We start from the raw sequence: 23,912 nt of genomic DNA, 5'->3' as shown, positions 1-23,912 counted from the left end.
GTCGAGAACAAGGGCCAGACTTTGAAATCAGGGACTACAATGTCATCCTGAAATCAGAAGGTGGGTAGGTCCTTTGAATTCAACAAATGGAACGTTCATTCAACTAGTGTTGTCTAAGTGCCAAGCACTGCTCTATGAGACAGAGACCTTCCGCTAAACAAACAGACATGAGACTTCCGCCTGGTGGGAAAGATGGACATTTATACACGAATAAGCAGACAGTGTGATGTCCACTCTCATAGGAGACGTGCAAGTCAGGAGCACCATTGCAGTTCAGCAGGCCCAGGGGAAGGGACCTGAGACCTGAAGGATGAGCTAGTCCAGCAAAGAGGGAAGAGAAGAAGGAACTACACGGCCTGTGTTAAGGGCCGGCATCACCAGGGTGCTGGCAGATCGGAAGAGCTGGAAGAAGCGCAGGAAGTCAGATGAAAGGCACTGGGATTATTCATACTGGAAAAGGAAAGGCTAAAAGTTGGATGCAAGTTTATGGTCATAGTAAGTTGTTTATAAGGAGGGCAAGGAGCCCCTCCACGGAGGCTTGCTCAGAGGAAAAGGGCCCGGCCCACATCAGAGTAAATCCAGACTCAGGATGGGCCAGCCACTATCTGAGGGCCTCAGAGTGGGAAAGCCCTGTCACCAGGGAGAGACAGTTGTTGTTGTCAGAACTCCTCTCACGCAGGTGGGGTTGGGTGGGATGCGGCCCTGGGGGTGAGATCCCCCAGGGGTATACTTGGTAAGAAACAAATGGTTGTTGACCTGCGTCTAAGAAAGGTGAGTCAGCTACCTGAAAGGCTTTTGTTTGCCAAGTGGGGTGTGCCGGTTGGGACCAGACTTGCTGAGTTTGGGATCTTGGGGCAGTGACTGGGCAGCTGCCAGAGGCCTTCCCTCTCCAGCTTTCCCCCTGCCCTGAGTGCTCCTATTGCAACATTAATATCCCAATATTAAAAGAACATCACTTTGAAGGAGCACCGAATTATTAGCCTTCCCAGAGGCCTCACAAGTGTCAATTTGGCTCTGTCCATAAGAAAGGAAAAGCATTGTGCCCATTCCCTCCCCACCTCTTTACTTTTCTGCTTCCTGACATGGTTCCAAAGACTGGATATAAAGCAGAGGCCGTTGACCACTCCAAATGCACCACCTGGACTCTGAGGACGAGCAGCCCCAGCTGAGAGGATGGTTCAGGGCCAAACAAAGCCTGGCTTCTCCTGGCACCACCCTCTCAGCTGCGGCTCCGTTCCATTCCCTCCCACTCCCTCTAGACGGCCGGTGAGACTGGGGAGGGCTGATCAGGCCACTCAAAAAAGAGCCATAGGGGCCAGTAACTATGGAAATGTCCACTCTCCTGGCGCTGAAAGAAATGCAAATAATGGAACATTTCAAAGCCTGTCAACCAGCGAGAATTTTTAAACTGTATGATAATAAGTTCTGGTAAAAGTGAGGTCAAGTTCTGTTCACTGATGGCGTTATGCATAAAACCTGGTGGTAAGAGGGGAGAGGCTAGTGGCCCCACCTGCTCACTTCTTTCTGCCATCCCTGCCCCGAGAGACCGGCTATTTCTCCCCGTCTGGGGATGGATTAGCTCGACCTTGGCATGACTCTGCTTGGTAACTAGGGATAATCACTGCGATGACTTCATCTAAAAGCCAGCCCCACAGCAGCTCAGCCCTCCTGCGGCACCAGATACCCCTAGACTGTTGCGTGAAAAGCAGGAAATTACCCCTCATGGATGTTTTTCCTTCTCAACCAGTTAGAGGAGTTGTGGGTGTAATTACTATGGCTCAGCCACTTAACTTTTTACTTAAGGCAACAACATTTAGCTAACATAGAAATCAAAGCTTTTCTCTAACCAGGTCCTGTCGACCAACACAGAGCGCTGTAATTTATATAACATTTTAAACCAAAACATACTATCTGAACCTAAGCATAGTCATTAATTATTCCTTTTCAAGGAGTGACCCTCACAAAGCAATACTCCTTATAAGAAAGTCCACATACACAGGCTAGCCTCTGCATTACCTTCTTTCATCCCAATCCCCAAAGATCGATCACTACAAACAGAAATTTAAGAAATCCCTGTGTAGGGGGCCGGTCCCAAGGCCGAGTGGTTAAGTTCGCGCGCTCCGCTTCAGCGGCCCCGGGTTTCGCTGGTTCGGATCCTGGGCGCGGACATGGCACCGCTCGTCAGGCCATGTTGAGGTGGCATCCCACATGCCACAATTGGAAGGACCCACAACTAAAATATACAACTATGTACTGGGGGCATTTGGGGGGAAAAAGCAGAAAAAAAAAGGAAATATCTGTGTGTCCGAAGTGTCTGATATTCTTTATCTCAGAGGGGGACTGAGGTCGGATTGACCTTGTCTAAGAGAGTAGTCGAGGTTGCGAGGAGGAACCGTCTCCCTCTCCTCCAGTTCAGCAAGAGGGTAACTGATTGTAACTGAAGGTTAAAGACTGGCTGATGCCAATTGGTGACAGAGCAAGATAGGACGTGAAAGGCCATTTTGGAGCCAGTCCGTGGGCAGAAGCTGCAGTGAGCTCTAAGATCCCACCTGTCAGTCTCCCTGCCCTCCTGCTTTCAGCATTGTGCTGTCGGGTTTGTCCCTGGGATGACGGTCACGGGTCTCTGTGACCTCTCTGTGGGAAGGCAATTTTCCTGTGAAATATATGAAAAACATTCATAAACTTCCTTTCCAGGCTGAGTAATTCCAACTCCTTTCGAATGTTTCTTTTTGGTTTGTTTTCTAAGCCTCCAATTAGCTTTTGATCCTCCTACTTTCATTCCGTGCTAGTTGTCATACTTCTCGGCTAAACCCTTGCCCTGGTCTCCTCCCTGGCTCCCTGCACCCCACCCACCCCAGGCCCTCTGCCAGGCGATGTTCTTAACTCGCGCTTTGAACATCACTCTCCAGAGGCTCCCTGAGTCCTCAGATGTAAGAACAGGACTTCCTACAAATGATCCTCTGTGCTTAAAGGCACAGGACAAAGGGAAGGGAAGGAAGCTGAAGACTGGAGGTTGCGGGGGAGCACAGCAGAGAGTGGGGCTTTTTAAGAGCAATCTGGGCTCCAACTCCAACTCTACTGGCTGTGTGACTTTATGCGAGATAATCTCTAAAATGCTAAAACCATTCACCTAACGATTAGATATTATTGGGAGGAGTTTGGTAGCCATTGTAAAAGGCAAATGGTGTCTGGCATATAGCATGTCTTCAATAAAGGTTAATTCCTTGCCTTGCCCCTATGATTGGCAAAATATGGCATATCTGATGGGCTAACTTACAGCATCCAAAGAGGGTGTGGTGAATGTGGGCCAGAGGGGGCCAGGTGGGCACCTAGCAGGTGTGAGCTGGCTGCTGAGGCCGAGCAGGAGCAATTTCGAGGCCTTAGTGACACTGAGCCTGAGAGGGCAGCTTTATGATCTGGGGGACCAGAGATTACGTTCCTGGAAAATAAGGCTCAGGGAACTTCTTAACCCAAGAAACTTCCCTATTGTTTCTTTTCTCCTCCTTTCATTTTATTTCTTCCAAACATTTCATCTCTGTATGTCGCCTTCTCCACTAACTTGTTTATTGACTTTCCTGGCTTCTGCCTTTGGTTGGGCCCTCTGTGATTTCTCTGCTGTACTGCAGAGGATGTGTGTGTTGGTTTCTTCTTGTGTTTATACATTTAACGCATTTCGAATGCTCCCCTTCCTTGGGGTCTCCAGGCACACGAGCAAAGCAAACTGTTAGAGGAAAAGCGCAGCTGTGACTCTTCGAGGAAACGGCAGATGGAGGGGACAGGAGTGAAATCACCAGCCAGCATGGAGTCCCTCCCAGAACCGCTGTGGGGCCTGGGCACACCCCAAAGACGGGCAGGCCTGGCCTCAGGGAGTTTACGTGTTGCCAAGTCATAGCCCTGGCATTGGTGACGTTGAATCATTTAGTGAAAAAGTTATTCACTCGTCAATACTCTTTCTTTCCTTCCAGGCCAGAAACAGTCTCTAGCTCAAATTTAAAAGCAATTTGTATTGATTATCTGTATGTTTATGATTACCAGTGACATTAGTTTTCCCTTTACCATGGTGATAAAAAGGCATCTCTTTAAATTACTTATTCTAGTAAAGAGTGTAAATTCAATGAAAAGGACCGTGTTAAGACTCCAGCAGTGAAAGGGCCTCTATGAGCCATAGAGGTCTGGTGGGGCCACAAGGTGCTGCCGTGGCCCCTCCTGGCCCTGGCTGCCTGGGGCGCTCGAGCTGCTTTTTTGGTGGGAAGGAGTATCTGTGGACCTCAGGGACAGAACACATGCAGGTCCCATTGGGAAGGGCATTCCTCCTCGTCCCGGAGTCCCGGATGTGGGGACCTCGTATTTCCACCACCTGTATGTGTTAAACCCAACACTTTCATTCAAGCTCTGACTTTAGAACCAAGAAAAGCCAGCCGCCCTCTTGTGAAGCCACAACAAGTAACATTTCATGCCAACCCAGCTGCTTCCCTAACAGATTCAGAGGATCCTCTAGTCGAATTTAAAAACAGTTCACACAGAAAGGACTCACTGCTCTCAGGGGTGTAAAAAGACAGGAGGCAAACATTAAGGTGAAATGAATTTCCTTGCCAGCGTAGGGAAGGAAGACATTTCCTCTATCCAAAGTAGGTTTGTCTGGCCAGAGAACGAATTAAATTCACATGAGACAGAATAGCAGGAGAAAATTAAACAAAGCTTTATGAGGAACCATGGCCTGGGGCCTTTCTTCCGGAAGGAAGAAAGGGCACCGAAGAAGTGGGGTGCACAGAGTGGTTATATACCCCCAAACAGGATATTTCACATATGATTGAAATGTCCCTCCCACAGTAGTCACAAGATTGCCCTGTTGGCACAGCACTTGATGGACACAGCAGGTAGTGGGTCTGCTATCTCGGAGGGCGTAGCAGGAGGCAAGTCTGCTGTGTCTAGCTGGGTGGTCACAGGTGAGCACAGCAATCAGTTCCTAGCCTAAGGAAAGGTGCTTAATCCTTAAAGAAAGGCCAACATTGGGAGGGGGAGGGAAGTCAGTTACAGGAGGTTGCCAGACAAGCACAATAAAATGCAGATTTAAGTCCTTGCCTTTGGCATTGATTAAGAGTTTCTAGAGAGAAGGTCGTCTCCTTTCTTCTTCTTGGTACAGAGAGGGAGGCAACTTTTACAGATAGAGATTTACCTTACAAATGTAAATGTTTGCTAACAAAGGGCAAGTTCCATTCCTCAGAGCCTCCTTCCCTGTCCCAGTTTATCAAAAGCAATCAGCCTCAAATACTCCTGATGCCAAAGAGACATATCATGGGGTGGCCAATTTCAGGTCCCCACACAAGACATTAAGCTGCATTTCCTCTGACTCCGAGCCCCCTGGACCTCACCTCTCTTCTGTCCCGGGACCTCCTCCTCCTGTCTGCTGGGCCTCCCGTTTGTGTTCCGTGCTGGGTGAGCTTCCTGGGAGCAGGTCTGATCCGATGTGCCCTCCTGCCTTGCTGCCATCAGCTGCCCCTGTCCTCGCCCCAATGCGTATCAGAGTGTGCACCTGAATGATCCCAGCTACAAGATGCTGGCACAAAGGGCAAGCCAAGCTTTGATTCATTTAATGTAAATAAAACTCGTGTTTACCTGAGGAGGGAGCAGTGTGTGTGTTTATCCCACTGCCCGCCTCTGGTGTGAAGCAGGGCCGGCGCCTGCTTGCTGGTTTGATTGATCACACGCTGGGTCCTCTGTGCCCAGGTCCCCGCTTGAGGCCCGTGGGGCAGATGGTGAGAGAATGCGTGTGTGAAATCACGCCCCTTTGGGGCAAAAATCCTGGGAACATCTACACTTCATTAATGGGATTAAAATGAAGATTTCCAAAAGAGGTAACATTTTATTTATCTACCACCTTGAGTCTCCAATGAGGGCTCAGCCAGGCACAGCAGGATTTGAAAACCAATGTGGGGAGTGGGCCACTTAATTACTCTTAAAGGGGTATAAAAGAAGGTGAGTGGTGGCTCTCTCTGGGTGGGTGGCTTATGGATTGCTTAATTTTCTATGTATTTTCTATATTTTCTAAAATTGTTATAGTGATATCTATTATCTCCATTGTCAGAAAAGTAGTACAAGTTATCAAATGAATAGCTTAAGCTCAACATTGGTTACTTGGGTGAATTAGTTTGAGAATAGAATTGTCTCTCCAGCTTCCTAAAGGTCACAAAGCCCTGAGGCTAGGCCCAGGGCAGCGGGAGTCTCCGCCTTCCTCCTCTGTTTTGTGCCACCTGGTGGGTGGCTCCCATGGCAACAGGGCAAAGGTGAAAGAGATGTGGCGGGTACCTCTCAGCAGGTCAAATCTACCTATTCTGGGAGGGGAGGAGTGGTGGCCAGGGTGCGCAGGCTGGTCTTTCTACAGCCGGAAAATGAACAATTGACACAAGCCATGACTGTTCTCTGCTTGGACAAAAAATAGATTTTCAAGTTGCAGTGGCGACTGGGAAGGAACATTACTACTTCAACATATTTAGTATTGGCTGCAATATTCTGAAAACCTGTTAAGCTGGAAAGAACTTGGTACCTAAGCCTCTGAGGGGCAGAGGCCAGCCCCTCGGTTTTGTTTGTATCACTTTCTGGTCTCTACACCCCTCCCCCAGCACCCATACCTGGGTGTAAATCCTACAGGAAAACCGGGGTAAAAAATCTTAGCGTAAGAAACCTAACTCGATGTATTCAGCTTTTGTAAATAAAAAAACCCTAAATTTGTGTTTACAAAGGGATTCAATGAAAGGTTTCTTCAAACAGTGAATTTCCTGGCAGCATTTAAAATGTTTTATTTACAAATGTTTGCTTGTGTGTTTCCAAGCACGTTTTGGGAACATAAGAGATAAATATGTAATGCTTTTTGCTCTAAGCACAGGTGTTTTCTTGTTTTAACATACTTTTTAAATTAGGTGTGACATACAAACCGTAAAGTGCATAACTTAAGTGTACCTCTCTGTGAATTTTTACACATGGATACATCCATGTAAATACCACCCAGATCAAGATATAGAGCATTTTCTGAACCCCCAAGGGTTTCATCCTACCCCTCCCCAGACGGTACCTCTCCCCCCAAGGAAAGCACTAGGTCAGCTTCTGTCACCATCAGTTAGTTGTCTTCCATGGAAGGCCAATCTATAAAATGAGCTCCTTTGGTTGAAGTAGGTTGGGGGACTAGACCCCACCTAGCTAGTCCTCTGCTGGCTCCTACGTTTCCCCCCACTTCCCAATTCAGAATGTCTCAGACGCACTTGCCCCTCATTTGTTTGTTTATTTATATTGTGGTAAAATACATATGTACTGTATATATAGAACATAAAATTTACCATTTTAACCAGCTGTAAGTGTACCACATAGTGGCACTGAGCACATTCACAGTGTTACGCAGCCATCACCACTATCTATTTCCGAAGCTTTCTCATCACCCTGAAAGGAACTCTACCCGTTGAGTATACTCCCCATTCTCACCTCCCCTCAGCCCTCACAGCCTCTAATCTACTTTCTGTCTCTAGAATCTGCCTATTTGTGATATTTCATATAACTGGAATTACATAATATTTGTCCTTTCATGTCTAGCTTCTTTCACTTAGCATAATGTCCTCAAGGTTCACTCACGTTACAGGATGTGTCAGAATCTCTTTCCCTTTGACGGCTGAGTAACATTCCATCGTGTGGATATACCACATTTTGTTTATTCATTTGTTTGTTCTTGGACACTTGGGCTATTTCTCCGATGCGCTTTTTAAAAAAGATGTAATTCTTCCTTTTTACTTTCTTGATTTAGGTAATTTTATGTTTGGACAAAGACTGCATTTTTTAAAAATGGAAGGGGTTGAAACCAAGTAAGCCTTTAACAATTAGCATTGAATAGATTTAATAATACTGTTAAAAATGATTTTTCTCAAGATTGAGCACAGTCTCAGGCTATTTTTAGCATGGTATTATTTCACATCCTTACGTTGGAGTTCAGTCAGTTAAGAGTCAATCAACCAACATTTATTGAACATCGACTATGTACCAGGCATTGTTCTGGACACTAGGCATATAAGAGACTTTAGAGTTTAACTAATTCAACCCATCACTTCACAGGAAAAAAACTGAGGCACAGAGAGGGTTAAAAGATTCTTCTATGGTCATTCTACCACTAAATAGTAAAGCTGGATGCTTTCTAATCTCTCTCTTCGAATAGCAGCATTTGATAAATGCAAGTAGACTTGAATGGACATTCTATTCCCCAGGAGGCCACATCTGCCCTTTCTCCTCTGTTGTCTGTGGTGGTGTCAAACACGTCCACAAATCTGACACTTCCTTCAAAAGGTGGAGCCTAATTCGCCTCCCCTTGTATGGGCCGGACCTAATAACTCCTCCTTAAGGAAGTGAAAAAAGTTGGAGGTGACAGTGTATGATTTTGGAGACCAGGTCACAAAAGGCACTGTAGCTCCCTCTTGCTCTCTTTCTCTAGATTACTTGCTCTGCTGGAAGGTAACTGTCACCTGTGAGGATGCAAGCAGCTCATGGAGAGGCCCTCAGGGCAAGCAACTGAGGCCACTAGCCAAGAGCCTTATGAGTGAATCATCTTGGATGTGGGTCCTCCAACCCCAGGCAAGCCTTCAGATGACTCAGCTCAGGCCCACTGCTTGACTACAACCTCATGAGAGTCAGAACCACCCAACTAAACCAGTCCTAGAGTCCTGAGCCTCATATAATGGGTGAAATAACAAATGTTTGTTTTAAGATGCTGAATTTTGGGGCAATTTGTTATGTAGCAATAGAGAACTAATACACTCTCTTATTATCACTTTATATTCACTGCTACCCTCTCTGGACCTCCCTCCAGTATCCTATATTATAGTTTGTATTCTTGGGGCAATGACTGGCACATTTTTTTTAGCTCTGAAACTTTTGCTATGTTTATTCATTTAATAGCTTTATTGAGATATAATTCACATACCGTAAAATGAGCTGACACATTTTAAAAATTGCGGTAAAAACTTAAAGTTTATCATTTTAACCATTTTAAAGTGTACAATTCAGAGGCATTAAGCACATTCATGATGTTATGCAACCATCACCACTATCTAGTTCCAGAACTTTTTCACCACCCAAATGGAAACCCCATGCTCATGGCTGACACATTTTTAAAAGATAAATTTTTTTGTCCCCCAAATGTGGAACAATTATATAGTAACAATGAAAAACAATTGAGTAAACGAAACCCTTCTTTAAAGGTAATCAAATTTGGAAAGAGAGAACATTAAAACTCCTAACAACAACATATGAATCTGTTCATATTCTTGTACAGAATAAGACAATCTAATGAGATACCTTCTATGATGGATAAAAATCCCAAAAGTTTTACAAAAAGTTAGTCTAAAATTCCTTTTAAATCCATTGAGTGCAGAACATCCACAGTGAATGCAGCAATCAAGGGACTGGAATTGGGGACAGCTGCTGGGAGCACAGCAGGAAGCACAAATAGGCGTCATGGACTGATGGCCTCCAATCTTACAGCGTTAATGGTTACCTACAGCCCTGGCATTAGAAGGATCCAGAAGGAGCATGTGGGCTCAGTCCATAATATCTGCCACAAGCTTGGGAGTGAGAGGTAACAGCATTTTGGCCAGCTGTTTGCCAACCCAGGAGTAGGGTACAGGTTAGTAACAGGTGTCATTAGTTCTAGCACCACTTCCTACCAATCACCATAACTTCATACCAGTTAGTAGTGAACAGAAAATCCTGCTCTTGAACTGCAGGATGGCTCTACCAGAACCTATATCCTATTATCTGGTGGGTTTAGTTTTTAGTGTCCCATGAAGAATACAATTGAGGATTATTGGCAAAAGAATACCTTTGGTAGGCATATCCCCTCTCCCCCCGCCAAGAGGACGTTATGACTTTACTATGGCACATCCTATGACTGCCCAGATACACAGACCATGCTCCCACCCCAGGAGGGCAGCTCAGGACAGAAAAGCAGTGGTTGGAAGATATTTATATTACCCCTGAATCCAGCTCATTGGAGTAGCACCTTTCATGGTGTGAGACTTTCTTATTTACCCATTTGTCCATTCATTCACTTATGTTTAAAAAGTATATTGAGTGCCTTCTATGTACCAGGCACTAGTGATAAGCAGTGAATGAACAAGTGGAGCTAGTGCAAAAAAAGTTAAGTTTTTGCACATATTTCTCTGAGTTTGACACTCTTTGGAGCTAGTTTGGACTGATCTGCATTAGCAGGACGTTAGTGGGACTGAGAAAGGGCTGGCAGGTCCTTCTGTGCATCTTCTTTCCCCAACCCCAGAACCTCAACACAAGCAGTAAAACTGAGAGAATAAGAGAAATGTGCATGTGCCTCCTTTGCTTCACCCGGGCCCAGTATCCCAGATGCAGGCCACTTTATTTTTCAAACTGCCACTTTCATGATCCCAGGACAAGGTCATCCTTCCCAGGGCTTCTCCCCACTGCCAGGGAACAGCAGTGCAACTCAGTACATTATGAGACAAAGGTCGTGATAACAAACTCCACGCAACTAGAAAACACCTCCCCAAACAGACGACACAGATGCACGCATCGCCACCCAGGCCTCTTCATGTCCACCGTGAGCACGCTCACAGAGTCACCCTCCTCCACCTTCTCTGGGCAGGGCTCCAGCTTCAGCGTTAGGGGCAAAGGGCAGGCAGGGCTCAGCAGTGTCCCAAAAATTAGTGGTGCTCATGGCGGAGAGCAAAGCAGCGTTCCCAGGCACAGGACGCCTGAGTCAAAAGGAAGGGAAGGAAAAGAGCCACGGGGGTGGGGGGAGCAGGAGGGCTAGCCAAAATGAGCAATGGCTGGGAAGAAACTTGGGGATAAAATCACATTTCTTTATTTTAAAAACCAAAACCAAGAAGTAGGCATATTGCCATGCTGACCTTAACAATGAAATGGGCCTTATGCTCCGTGATGGGATGAGTGACGAGGTGAGGATGAAATGAGTGAGTGAGGGGTGAACCAAGGCGGGTTATTCACATGGAATGCCTGAACACGATCTCTCACAGACAGGGAGAACCCGTGGCCAACAGAACCATTAACAATTGTCTGCTCCCTTCATTGTTACAAAAAATGTGAGTGAGTCACTCCAATAAAACCCGGCTATTGGCAGAGGGAAATCTAACATCTGACTTGTGAGGCAAAAAGAGCCAGCTGCTCCAGCCTCCCGGACTCAATAACTTCCTATTTCAAGTCAAGTTCCAGCTGTCCCACAGCTCAGGAAAAAGGGGATGAACCCAGTCACCCTGTCCTCTAGACACATGCCCCAGCCAAGAGCAGGAGCGTTCCAGATTTTATCAGCTTCTTACATGCACTAGGGGCTGAAATTAGACACCCCGTGTGGTTTAGGAGCGAGAGAAGGGCCAGGTGAACCCAGGTTGGGAGAAGAAATATGACAAGAGTCACACAAGGAAAGGCCTGATGTCCAGCTTGCAACAGAGAGGTTTTCTCCTCCTGCAGGCTGCCTGAAATCCTACATCCAAGGGCCCCAGGCCCCAGTGCTCTTGGGGTCACAGCGGGGGTCCTGTGCCGGGAAGTACACGGGCACCGAGTGTTTGTGGTAGAACTGCAGACGGGAGAGGAGCTGCCGGACGACATGAGGATGTTCTCTTGACACGTCATGTCTTTCTTCTGGGTCCCGATCAATGTCAAAGAGCCATAAGGTCTTGGTCGGTGGGTCTGATGGGGGAATTGCAGAACCATTGTACTGAGATGGTGGAGGGAACCAGTAACCACACCCTGGCAAAGAGATACAACAGTTTACTGGGGGAGAAGCATTGTAGGCAGGTTCTGACTTTGAGGAAGGAGTCCGGGAGACAAGGCTGAGCCGGGTTGCGGGCAAAGACACATAAGAAAGATGCGGCCCTTGATGCCATGTCTAGATCTGTCTCAGACTCCGACTTCTGGAGCTTTAACTAGACTTGTCTCACTGCTTTCAACTGGGGGCATCCAGGAATGTGCATGCATGTATGCGGGGGTAAGGATTTTTAGCTGTCACAATGACTTGGGGGGTGCTACTAGCATTCAGTGGTCATGGGCCAGGGATGCTAAAATGTCTTGCAACACATGGGACAGCCCCAACCAACAAAGAATTGTCTTGCTGCAGATGCCAAGAACGTCCTCATTATAAACATTAACTGCATTGTAGTCTTAACCGTCATACAACATACTTAAAAAGTATTTAAAAGATGTTACTTTTAGAGAATGTGTTCAGAGGAAGCAACTCCTCCCCCAGTGGCACCATTGGTTGAGGACGTAGCTTTCACAGATTCTCTTCACTAGCTAGACGTGCCGTGCTGATAGCCACACATATCTGAAATCCTTAGTTTCCATGAAGCATTAGAGTGGCATTGCTTCCGGTCACCCCTCCCTACCATTAATTCTCAATTTTTGTTTGGTCAGGACCAGTAGATTACACGACTCCTCCTCATTCAGCTGCCTCAATCCGCAGCCCTGGGGATACGCTTTGCAAAAGGTAGCTGGTGTTTGCTATGTTCTCCTTGCTGTTCTGTAGGAAATGCTAGGCAGCCTACCTGGGTAGCCAGTGAGGAGTTTCCAGTTCTTGTGTCTGATTGCAGCATGGATAGATGTGTTGAAGGTCGAATATTCTGGAAGAAAAGAATCATGCTTTGCCGGAGCCATGCTTCTCCCAGGACCTGGGAAGAAATGGTTTGGAAGAATTAGATCACTATTATTGGCATGTGTTGTTATAAATTAATATCTTATATCCTTCTTGCAGAATAGTAGCTTTTATTCAATGCTGGAGAGTAAATGTGTATCCTGCCACAGAAATGAATCTTCTATTAAATATTAATCGTAAGCTACAGTTACACTAAAGGTCAGCCATAAACCACCACAAATATACAGGAAATCCCAGAGAAATTGGAACATTAATTTATCCTTAAAAATCACTATGTTCTGCCAACGTACAGCTGGCCACATACAGATCAGTGTTGTGTCACAGCACAGTGGGTTGTTTTTTGTGTGTTTTGTTTTTGCTGTTAAATGATTTAATTAAATAAGTACATATTCTGTGTATATGTACACCTATGTAGATAATATAATACATTATAAAATGTCTGTTTTAATGGAGTCTATCTCTAGCTATGAGAGTTCAAGCATGCCATGATAAATAGTACATATATTTATTTTTTTTAACTATACTTATGAAATCTAAAAGTAAGTGAACAATGCTCACTTAACTATTCAGACAGGATAATTATGGGTGTAAGAATGAATTTGCTATACAAATTATGGGTTGGTATCATGGATTACATTAATTTATCACCTTGAGGTCTTATATTAATTGATCATCAGGTTTTTGATGGCAGCAATTAATAAAACCTGCCCCTCTTCCCCTCTTGAGTCTGGAACCAGTTGAGAGGTGAGGCCAGACAGATGGAGCTGAAAATATTGCTTCTGTTACTGATAAAGTTGATTGGAGAGAGCATAGCTTCAGATCTAAGGCAGAGGCCTTGCTCATAACCGACCCTTGACTTAGAAAGACTAAGCCACCGATCCCTGACCTTGCTGGACACCCCCTGGGCTCCCTCAGAGCGCATAGCTGAGAGCAGACCAGAGGCTTACACATATCCTGAGGACAGGCTGGCTCCGAAATCAGACAGACGAAAGGGTCTGAGTATGCTCATTTCTGTCTTTTGGATGCCTTCCTCCCTCGCCTGCTCATGGGGAGGAGTGAATAAGGCGCAGCGAGAGAGACCTGAGTTCTGCTCTAGATGAAGACCCTGGGGGATCCATGAGGGCAAGGAATGGAGGTCCCCCACCACACTCCTCCCTGTGCCAGTTTAAAAGCCTCAACTTTCGGCCTAACTGTATGATATTTAGTCTAAGTCCACATTTTTCAAGTATGGTCACAGCAACCACCTTGCGTGCACTCCCAAAGGCTGCCAGACTCCCTGCCCAATAACCAACAGCCATAGCGAGCGACAGTCTGTAAAAGTGTTCTCCACCACGTGCTTAGCCCATCCGCTGTCTTCTCTTTACAAAGGACTCGCAGAATGCCCTTTCCCCGCCAGAGGGGACTTCCGTGCTGCTTAGGGATTAATGCAGGAAGCACTGTCAGTGGTGGAAAAGGCAGCGTCCCATTCTTTTGTCACTCTTGTGGAAATGACCCTGGAGAGACAGACTGGAGACTGAGCCAATAAACACTGATGGTTTCAGACTTTCGGTCTTAACAATCATGTACCAACAAATCATTAGCACCAAAGAGGAAATCTTTTCGGTTCTTGTTTTTCTGTTTGCTGGTGGCCATTTTGGCTCCAGTACAAACGGACGCTCCTAGTGATTGACGGACAGGAGGACGTCTCTCACAGGACGTACGTGCTCCATCTACAGCCTGGTAGGACTGTCACTTAATCCTCACAAGTCTGTAGAAAGGCCACGTTTTGATACCAAACAATGTTACACAAAACAAGGATGCTTTGTGAACATAAAAAATGGAAATTTAGCTATCTCAACTAAACTTATATTTACATAAATTTTTTCTTAAAACAAACAGGAACATAAAATACCTAAATAATAAATAGGTTGAAGACTAAAGGATGATACTGTTATCTCAACACTCTTTTTTTCATGTTGAGGAATTAAACAAAGAGAAATTTACAGAGAATAACGACTGACACTCTGTGAACTGTCACCCAGAATGAACAGATGGTAACGTTTTGTCCTATTCACTTTCTTAAAAAAATAAAAGAAACAGGACAATGAGGATGAAGTGACAGTCTCCTTTGTCCCCATCCTCAATCCAGTCCCTTCACCCACTTCCCCTCGAGGCTGCCACCATCATGGCTTCAGTGTACGGAGTTTCCTTCAGCCATTTTAAAATACAGTAACATATATATGTGTCAAGGAATAATACACAGTACTGTTTTATACTTTAAAAATGTGCACGTGTGTGTTATGCTACACATATTCTGCAAGCTGCTTTTCCATCCACTACAGTATTTTTAGAGCTCTGTGATAATAAATGTATAGATGTTTCTTTTAAGCGTTTAATATTTCACTACATAAAAATACCTCATTATATTTATCCATTCCCCTACTGATGGGCATTTAGGCTGTTTTAATGTTTTTTTGCTATTATAAGCTATGCTGCAGTGAACGTGGTTGTGCGCATCTCCTTGTGCACACGTGCAAGAGTTTCTCTAGGGTATGTGTCTGGAAGTAGAACCGTCCAGCTGCAAGGTGCACACACTTCCAACTTTACAACACATACTCATTGGCCCACCTACCAATAATCTCCCTATTTCTCCATATCCTATACCTGATACTTTCAGACATAACAAGCTTTGAAACAATTAACAATTTAACACTTTTTTTTTCCTGAGGCAGATTGGCCCTGAGCTAACATCTGTGCCCATCTTCCTCTATTTTGTACGTGGGACACTGCCACCACATGGCTGCTGACAAGTGGTGTAGGTCCATGATTGGGAAATGAACCTGGGCCGCCAAGGTGGAGCACACTGAACTTAACCACTAGGCCATGGGGCTGGCCCAAATTTAACAATTTTTAAATAACATCCTTAGAGAAAAGTGTGTAAATCACCCTTGATGAACAGTGGACTCTCCCCTGTAAACACCAGCCCACTCAAGAATAATATTACTAGGACTTCAGAAACCCATGTCGGCAGCCTCCAGTTACCCGCCTCCCCTCGCAGACGTAACTGCCATCCTAACTTTAAACAGGAGAGATTTTTTTGCCTGCTTCTTAACTTTGTATCAATGGAAACCACACAGCACGTCCTTTTATTTCTGGCTAATTCTGATCAACATAATGTTTGTGAGATTCACCCTTGGTGTTGAGGTTCAGTCTGTTACCAGCATGTCTTTCATTTTCATCGCTAAATAGTATTCCATTGTATGAAAATTCTCACATTTAGATTTAGAACCTACCAGCAATTGATTTCTGTGTATGAAGTGAGGTAGAAATCAAGATTCATTTTTAAAATATGTCTATTAACTGACCAGGCACCATTTATTGACAAGACTGTTCTTTTCCACTCATCTGCAGTGACACCTTTGTCAAAAATCCTATTTCCGTATGTGGAGAGTCTGTCTCTAGAGCAGCACGTTCCAACAGAACTTTCCGCAGTGATGAAAATGTTGTAATCTGCGCTGTCCAATGCAGCAGCCACCAGCCACATGTGGCTACTGAACACGTGAAATGTGGCTAGTGCAACTGCAGAACTGAGTTTTTAATTTAATTTAATTTTAATTAATTTTAAACTTAAATTGCCACACGCGGCTAATGGCTACTACACTGGCCAGCCTGGCTCTAGAGTTTCTATTCTGTTCACTGGTCTACTTGTCTATCCTTGTACTAATACCACACTGTCTTAATTACTGTAGATTTATAGTAACTTTTTCTATCTAATTGTGTAAGTCCTCAATTTTGTTGTTCTTCAGGATTTATTTAATCATTATTGGCCTTTTGCACTTTCAATACACATTTTCAGATCAGCTTGTCAAGGTTCAAAAAATAGCTGCTGGGATACTGATTAGGATAGTAGTGACTCCTGGGATCAATTTGGGAGTACTGGTGCCTTAAAATATTGAGGCTCACCAGTCATGAGTATGGTGGATCCCAACATTTATTCAGGTTTTTAAAATTTTTTTCTTAACAACGTTTTATGATTTTCTGTGTAGAGGTCTTACACCTTTTCTTAGGTTTATTCTTAGTTGGTTGATCTTTTTTGAAGCTATTATAAATGAGATTTTAAAATCTATTTCATATTCTGAATGTTTGTTGCTAGTATAGAAAAATGTAATTGACTTTTTGACATATTGACCTTTCATCCTGTAACTTTGCTAAATTGCTAAATGTTCCATTCTCACCTGAAAAGAGCACATATTCTTAAGTTGTTGGGTGCAGTGACCTCTGTATCATGTATGTCACAGTGTGCTCACAGTGAAAACCCCCTCTTCATCTCTGATAATGTTTTTCCCCGTTAAGTGTACTTTGTCTGATGTGCAAGCCCCTCAGTAGTAGCTGTCATCGTTGTTGCTAGTGTTTGCACAGTACATCTTTTTCCATCTATCGTCAACACAGTATGAGGCTCATATGCTGTAATACGAAGAAGTATATAAAACAGGGTGTGGTGGGCACGGTAACACTCCCTAAAGATGGCCATGCCTAATCACCCTGGAACCTAGGACTACGTTACCATACGTGGCAAAACAGACTCTGCAGATACGATTGGGGTAAGGACGTTGAGATGTGGAGATTACCCCACATTATCTGGGTGGGCCCAATCTAATCACATGAGTCCATAAAAGCACAGACTATTACGTGACTGTGGCCAGAGGGAGATGTGGCCACAGAAGAAGAGTCAGAGAGATGCAAAGTTGCTGGGTTTGAAGATGGAAGAAGGCGGCCTGAGCTAAGGAATGAGGGCAGTCACTAGAAGCTGGGAAAGGCAAGGAAATGGGTTCTCTCTTAGACCTCCAGAGGGGAACACAGCACTGCTGGCACCTTAGGCTTAGCCCTGTGAGACTGTGTCGGACTTTTGACCTATAGAACTAGAAGATAATACATCTGTGTCATTTTAAGCCACTAAGTTTACGGTAATTTGTTATAGCAGCAACTGAAAGCTAATAAACAGGGGCTCTGTGCATTTGCAATCTTACAAATTAAGTAGGAAGATACTACATATGAAACGGTTAAGTAACAACATGAGGCAGAACATGATTAAGGTCAAACAGTAAATATTATAAAAGGTCATGGTAGGAAGAGGTTGATAAAGGCTGAAGCACAGAGGAAAGACTTATGAAGAAGCAGGACTTCAGGTAAGACTTAAAAGATGCATTTCTTCGTTATTCACCACTCCACCCCACCCCTCTTCTAGTGTAAAAAAATTTAGGGTATGGCCTAACTTCGACTCATCTCTATAACCCAAAGCCTAACCCAGTGCCTTGGCACATAATGATAAGCACTTGACAATGCTTACTGAAACAATGGATGACTAAACATTGGATAAACAAAAGGTGAAGAAGGGAATTTTAAACTGAAGATTGAGAGAAGCAGTCTCAATAATCTAGTGCATTTGAAGGACGGTGATGTAACTGCTGTTGGAGGGTTAGGTGAGATCATTGGATATATGGGGTGAAACAACTTGGAGTGCTAAATACTAGGCTGAGGAATTGCCGCTTTTCCTTGTCATCAATAGGGAGACACAAGGGGAATTTAATATGTTTTTTAAGATTGAAGTATTTTTTCTAACAGCTTTATTAAGATATAATCACACATGATACAATTCACTCCTTTAGAGTGTAAAATTTAATGGTTTTTAGCATATTCATAGAGTTGTGCAATCATCACAATAAATTTTATGCCATTTCTTTACATCATTTTACACCTGCACCATTAGCAGTCATTTCCCATTTCATCCTACACTCTCTAGCCCTAGGCAACCCTTAAGCTACTTTCTGTTTCTTTGGATTTACCTATTCTGGACATTTCCTATAAATGGAATCATACAATATGTGGCATCTTTAACTCAGCATAATGTTTTCAAAGTTCATCCATACTGTAACATGTGGCAGTACTTCATTCCTTTTATGGCTGACTAATATTCCATTGTATAGATATATCAATTTTATTTACCCATTCAGCAGTTGATGGACATTTGGTGTTTCCACTTTTTGGCTATTATGTATAATGCTGCTTTGAACATAGTGTCTTATTCTTATGCCAGTATCACATTATCTTGATTACTATAGCTTTCTAGTTAGTTTTGAAATCAGGAAGTATTGAGTCTTTCATGTAGTTTTTTTTCCCTCCAAGATTGCTTTGGCTACTCTTGGTCTCTCGAATTTCCTTACGAATTTGAAGATCAGCTTATCAATTTCTGCAAAGAAGCCAGCTGCAATTTTGTTAGGGATTGCATTAAACCTTTGGATAAATTTGGGGAGTACTGCCATTTTATCAGTATTCAGTCTTACTACAAACATGGGATGTCTCTCCATTTATTTAGGTCTTCTTTAAGTTCTCTGAACAATGTTTTGTAGTTTTCAAAATATAGCTTTTGCAAATGGGACTGTTTTCTTAATTCCGCATTTGGCTGGTTCACTGCTACTGTGTAGAAATAAAACTGATTTTGGTATATTGCTCTTATACAAACTTGCTGAACTTGTTTATTAGTTCTAATAGTTTTTTAGTTGCCTCTAGGTTTTTTAATATACAAGGTCACGTCATCTACAAATAGAGATAGTTTTACTTCTGTCATGCCAATTTGGATGTCTTTTATTTCCTTTTCTTGCCTAACTGCCTTGTTAGAATCTCCAATATAATGCTGAAACAAATGCTGAGAGCAGACATCCTTGTCTTTTTCTGATCTTTGGGGGAAAGAATTCAATCTTTCAGCATTAGGCATGACGCTAGCTGTGGGTTTTGTAGATACCCTTTATCAGGCCGAGGAAGTCCTCTTCCGTTCCTAGTTTGAGTGCTTTCATGATGAAGATGTGTTGAATTTTGTCAAAAGCTTTTTCTACATCTCTTGTGATTACCATGTCCTTTCTTCTATTGATATGTGTGTATTACATTAATTGATTTTTGGATGTTAAACCAACCTTACATTTCTGGGATAAATTCCACTTGGTCATGGTGTATAACCCTTTTTTATAGTTTGCTGAATTCATTTGCTAGTACTGTGTTGAGGATTTTTGTGTCTATATACATAACAGGTATTGAATTATTAAATTGGTGTTTTCATTATTAAACTGACAGTGTATTAGACAGACTGCTGAGATGAGAGACAGGTGGTGGAGATTACTTAGAATGTTAACAACTTTCAGAATTTCTCTGACAGAGTTGGACTAGATCGAGATTTAAAGAATATTTATTGTTTAACAACTATGTGGTAAGAAAGCACTGTGTTCTGAAATTCTGTGACATGAAATGATAAGCAAAGAGATATCTAAGAGAAGTTCTGAAGGTACAGATCTAAGCTATTTAGTGACTAAAAGTTATAAAAAATAAAATTCCATGGTTTCAAGTTTGTTGATTGGGAGAATATTATTGATGTTGGCAGAATAGAGATGTTGGAGCAGGAAATAGGGGTGATAATATGATTCTGGAGTCAGGCATACTGACTTTGAAGAATTAATATGAACTTAAGGTACAAATATCCACTACATGTGAAAGCTAAGGTATGGGACCCTATGTGAGAGACTGAAGGCACCCAGTGATTTGGGCACCATCTGCAATGCAATGATCACTGAGCTCTAGAAATGGGTTAGTTGTGTGGACAGTGAAGCAAGGGAAAAGCAGAAGCCCATGGACAGAATACTGAGCACCAAAGGAAAACTGTGACCAGACGAGGCAGAAAAGAAGAAAACCATATGAGGAAGAAAACGAGTCCAACAGGACATCACAAAAGTCAAGAGAGCAGAAGGTTTCAGACTGTGAATCAAAAGTGCCAAATATTCCATCCGTCAGCTTAATGAATGAGAAAAGGGCAGTGGATTTGTTAACCTCTGGGCAGAAACTAGGGGGTTCAGAGAGACACATAAACAAATCAATCTTTCTCTTTTCCTTCTGAGCTAAAAGCCACCTCTGAGATAATAAAGCTTTCTGGTGAGACAGAAATACTCAGTTATAAGATAGATTAGTCAGGTATCTTGATTTTGGATGTAGAAAAGGAGATTAGCAAAAAATTTTAGGGCAAATGAAGGAAATCACTATCTTACATAATGTGTAGCAAACGTACAGAGCTCCTTATCTGAGCAACCTCTGGAAATCTGAAGGAGTTGGAGCTTCCAGAAGGAGGTGGACCAATGGTTTCAGTGGAGAACTGTGTGTTCCAGAGCCAGAGGGGTACGAGGAATACCTTGGGAGACGTCTTTAGATGAGACGGTGAGCTAGTGGGCAGCGATCCAGGTTCCCCATCTCCATTTCAATCAGCTCAGTTTAACAGAATAATCAGTAGTATTTGCTAAATATATTGTATTTCTCTACACTTTTATTTGAAAAAAGGGTCTGTGGCTAAAATGTAATTTAAAAGACACTAATTAGTGATAGTGATGGATTCACCAAATGGGGAAGGGACTGTGGGATGCCCAGGGATACTTCTGATCTTCTGGTGTTCATGAAACGCAATCTTGCCCTTTCTGTACAATGTATCCTCCTGACCCTTTGGAAACTACTATCTAACACAATCTATGATTGTATTTTATAAAATACATTAATTTCCCTATGTAATTTATATGTTTATTGTATATAAGTTGGAAAACACAAAAATGTATGAAAAGGAAAATTAGAATTTCCTGTAAATTTATTAGCTGCTGTTAACATTCTGGTGTATAATCCTTGAGACTTTTAACCACACAAGGCTTAAACAAAATAAACACATTAGCTGACTTGCAAATAAGAAGAGGAAAGTTCATAGAAAACACAGTTTTCGTGCCTAGAGAAAACTGAGCAGGGCAGTGAGGAGTCCCCAGCATCAGTGCAGGGGTGAACGGATGCTCTGGGTCACTTCCTCTCTGGAACGTTGTTCAAGCAGGATGAGTGAGGTGTGGCTGGAGAACGGGCCCATAAAGAGTTTATGCTGTGACCCTGAAGGAAAGCACTGCTAGAGATGGTAATGAGGACCAGGAGGATGAGGAAAGGGCTCTGTGATTGAAGTGGAGCCCTGCCTCCCCTCTCCCAGAAGCCCACAGTGCACAGTAGTACAGAGCAGGCACTCACGGAGCCAGACTGCTTAGGTTCAAATCTTAGCCCCAGCATTCACTGGCTGTGTGACTCAGATGTTAGCTGACCTCCCCAGGCCTAGATTTCCTCATCTGTAAAATGAAGATAATATTATTTATTTCACAGGATGGCTGTGGGGCCTAAATGTGATGACACATTGAAAATGTTTATTAGCACTAGTTCCAGCCTATAGTAAGTGCACAATAAACGTTTTTATGACCAATTGTGCAACTTTGGGCAACTTTCTAAAGGTCCCATGCCTCAATATACTATCTATAAGGTTAGTATAACTATAGCAAGTGAGAAAAGATATATATAGTGCTTAGCACAGTGTCTGGTATACTGTGAGACTACTGGCAAAATTGTCAATATTAAAGTCAACACCAGCTAATACTTATAAGCACTTACTACATGCTTATAAACATACAACACTGTTAAGTGTTCTATGTAATCGTTGCTCATGCAGTCCTTGCAAGAGCTCCATGAAATAGGTAATAACGTCTGCCAGTAACTGTCACTGAATGCTAGCCATTATCAGGGTTATACAGGTTTTTTTGTTTTATATCATTTTAATGAAGACCTTACAAAGAGGAGAAAAGTAGGCAGAGGTCATTATTATATCAGAAAACAAAACAGAACAAAACAGACCACGTCTCTGGTCTAGGTTTGGAGAGGACCTATATTTGCTCCCCCAGTCATGTCCCAGAGTTTGAACAGGGTTAGGGGGAGAAAGCATTAATGTAGTGGAAGCTTTAATTTGCTGCTTTTAGGGTTTAGTCCCTTTTCTGCCCTATTAGTGGTCTGACATTCATTTCCACTAGGCCCTTTTTGGTTTTCATCACTTTCATAATTTATAAAGATCAGTTTAAAATTTTATTCTACCTCAAATGACCCATTTATTCTTCCTGCTGGTGTGAGGCCATCTTCATATTCAATGGCGTATGGATATTTGCTTACAGCAAAACTTTCTCACTTGGGTTAAGTGGGGAAACCCCCCGGCTTTTCCAGATATTTGTTGGTCAAGGTATTTCCTAATATGGAATCCTGTCAGACATGTTTTTTAATGAACAGGTAAGACTTAGGTTTAATTAGCAGAACTACCTTCAACTTTTGTGCCTAAGCTACAAGTTCTTCAAAGTAGCTCGTTCGTTAGTTTATTATGTGAGTCAAATGTGCCTCTTACAGTTTATTTAAACTAAAGTTTTATTTACACTAAACATTTGATTGGCTGACCATTTCTTCATGGCTCAACCCCAAAAAAGTTCAAAGGATCCCAAATTCAAAGTGAAGTTCAAGTCACTAAGGTTGTTATTGTGCCAGCTAGTCTGAGCCCCACTGCCCACAGCCTGCGCGGCCCCCAGATCAGAGCGCATTTGGGCTACATCTGGACAGATGCGCTTGGTGCACATGTGGATCAAATCTCTAGTCTGCTCAGGGTTTTACGTGTTCTGGAAACTGTGGGCTCAGGGTATGGCTGCCTCTCATCTTGCTGTGTGGCAAGGACTACACACTCTGATGCAAATGTGTTCACTGTCGTCTCGAGTCTTGTTTTTAAAAATCATTCTGGATCTAAGAAGTTTTTAGTTAAAATTAGTTCCCCCCAAAACACTAGCTGAAACCCCCACACTCTGAACTGATGCTTTACTGACTCTCTTTGCTTAATTTTCAGAGATGAAAAAGCCCCTAGCAGAACTGGATTTACAGGACTGTTAGGAATTTCACAGAAGCATTCACTATGCACTACTCTCAAGTTCTGAAAAGGAACTCAGAGAAACCACTGTGCATTTTAGTAGCCTTTCCAACAATCTTTCTATTATCTTATTAAGTCATTTAACCACTCTGAATTTCTGTTTCCTTTTATGTAAAACAAGGATAAAAATAATGCCTACTTCACAGGATGACTGTCAGGATGAAATGAAATCCTACAGGTGGTGACTGTTCTGTGCATCATAAGTATGAAAATCTCAGTTATAGGTCTCTTGAATTGCCACAGCAGTTGCCATAGGACTGGGTACACACATAAACTGACTGACCAACTGAAAGGGATCATTTCAGTTTAGGTTGAACCTACGGCCTTTGATTGATAGCCATCAAAATCAAGGTGTGATCAGCTGCCCGACCCTGTTAACAACTGTGAGATCTGAACCAGTTGCCAAGGGAACAAGGTATTATT

General features: G+C 43.2%; 1 protein-coding gene across 1 annotated transcript in view; it reads right to left on the bottom strand.

The window, feature by feature from the left end:
• Positions 1-8,886: 8,886 nt before the first annotated feature.
• Positions 8,887-23,912, bottom strand: part of ARSB (arylsulfatase B) — a 167,568-nt gene continuing 152,542 nt past the window's right edge. The window contains exons 7-8 of the mRNA XM_070571551.1: positions 12,564-12,686; positions 8,887-11,769 (exon numbers count right to left, since the gene is read on the bottom strand). Coding sequence (XP_070427652.1) covers positions 11,504-11,769; positions 12,564-12,686 — 389 coding nt within the window. The 3' untranslated portion in view covers positions 8,887-11,503. The remainder of the gene's footprint in view (positions 11,770-12,563; positions 12,687-23,912) is intronic.

The sequence above is a fragment of the Equus przewalskii genome, chromosome 13 (assembly GCF_037783145.1).
Source record: "Equus przewalskii isolate Varuska chromosome 13, EquPr2, whole genome shotgun sequence".
In the NCBI taxonomy this organism is placed as follows: Eukaryota; Metazoa; Chordata; class Mammalia; order Perissodactyla; family Equidae; genus Equus; species Equus przewalskii.
This window is presented reverse-complemented; position numbering and strand designations above follow the sequence as displayed.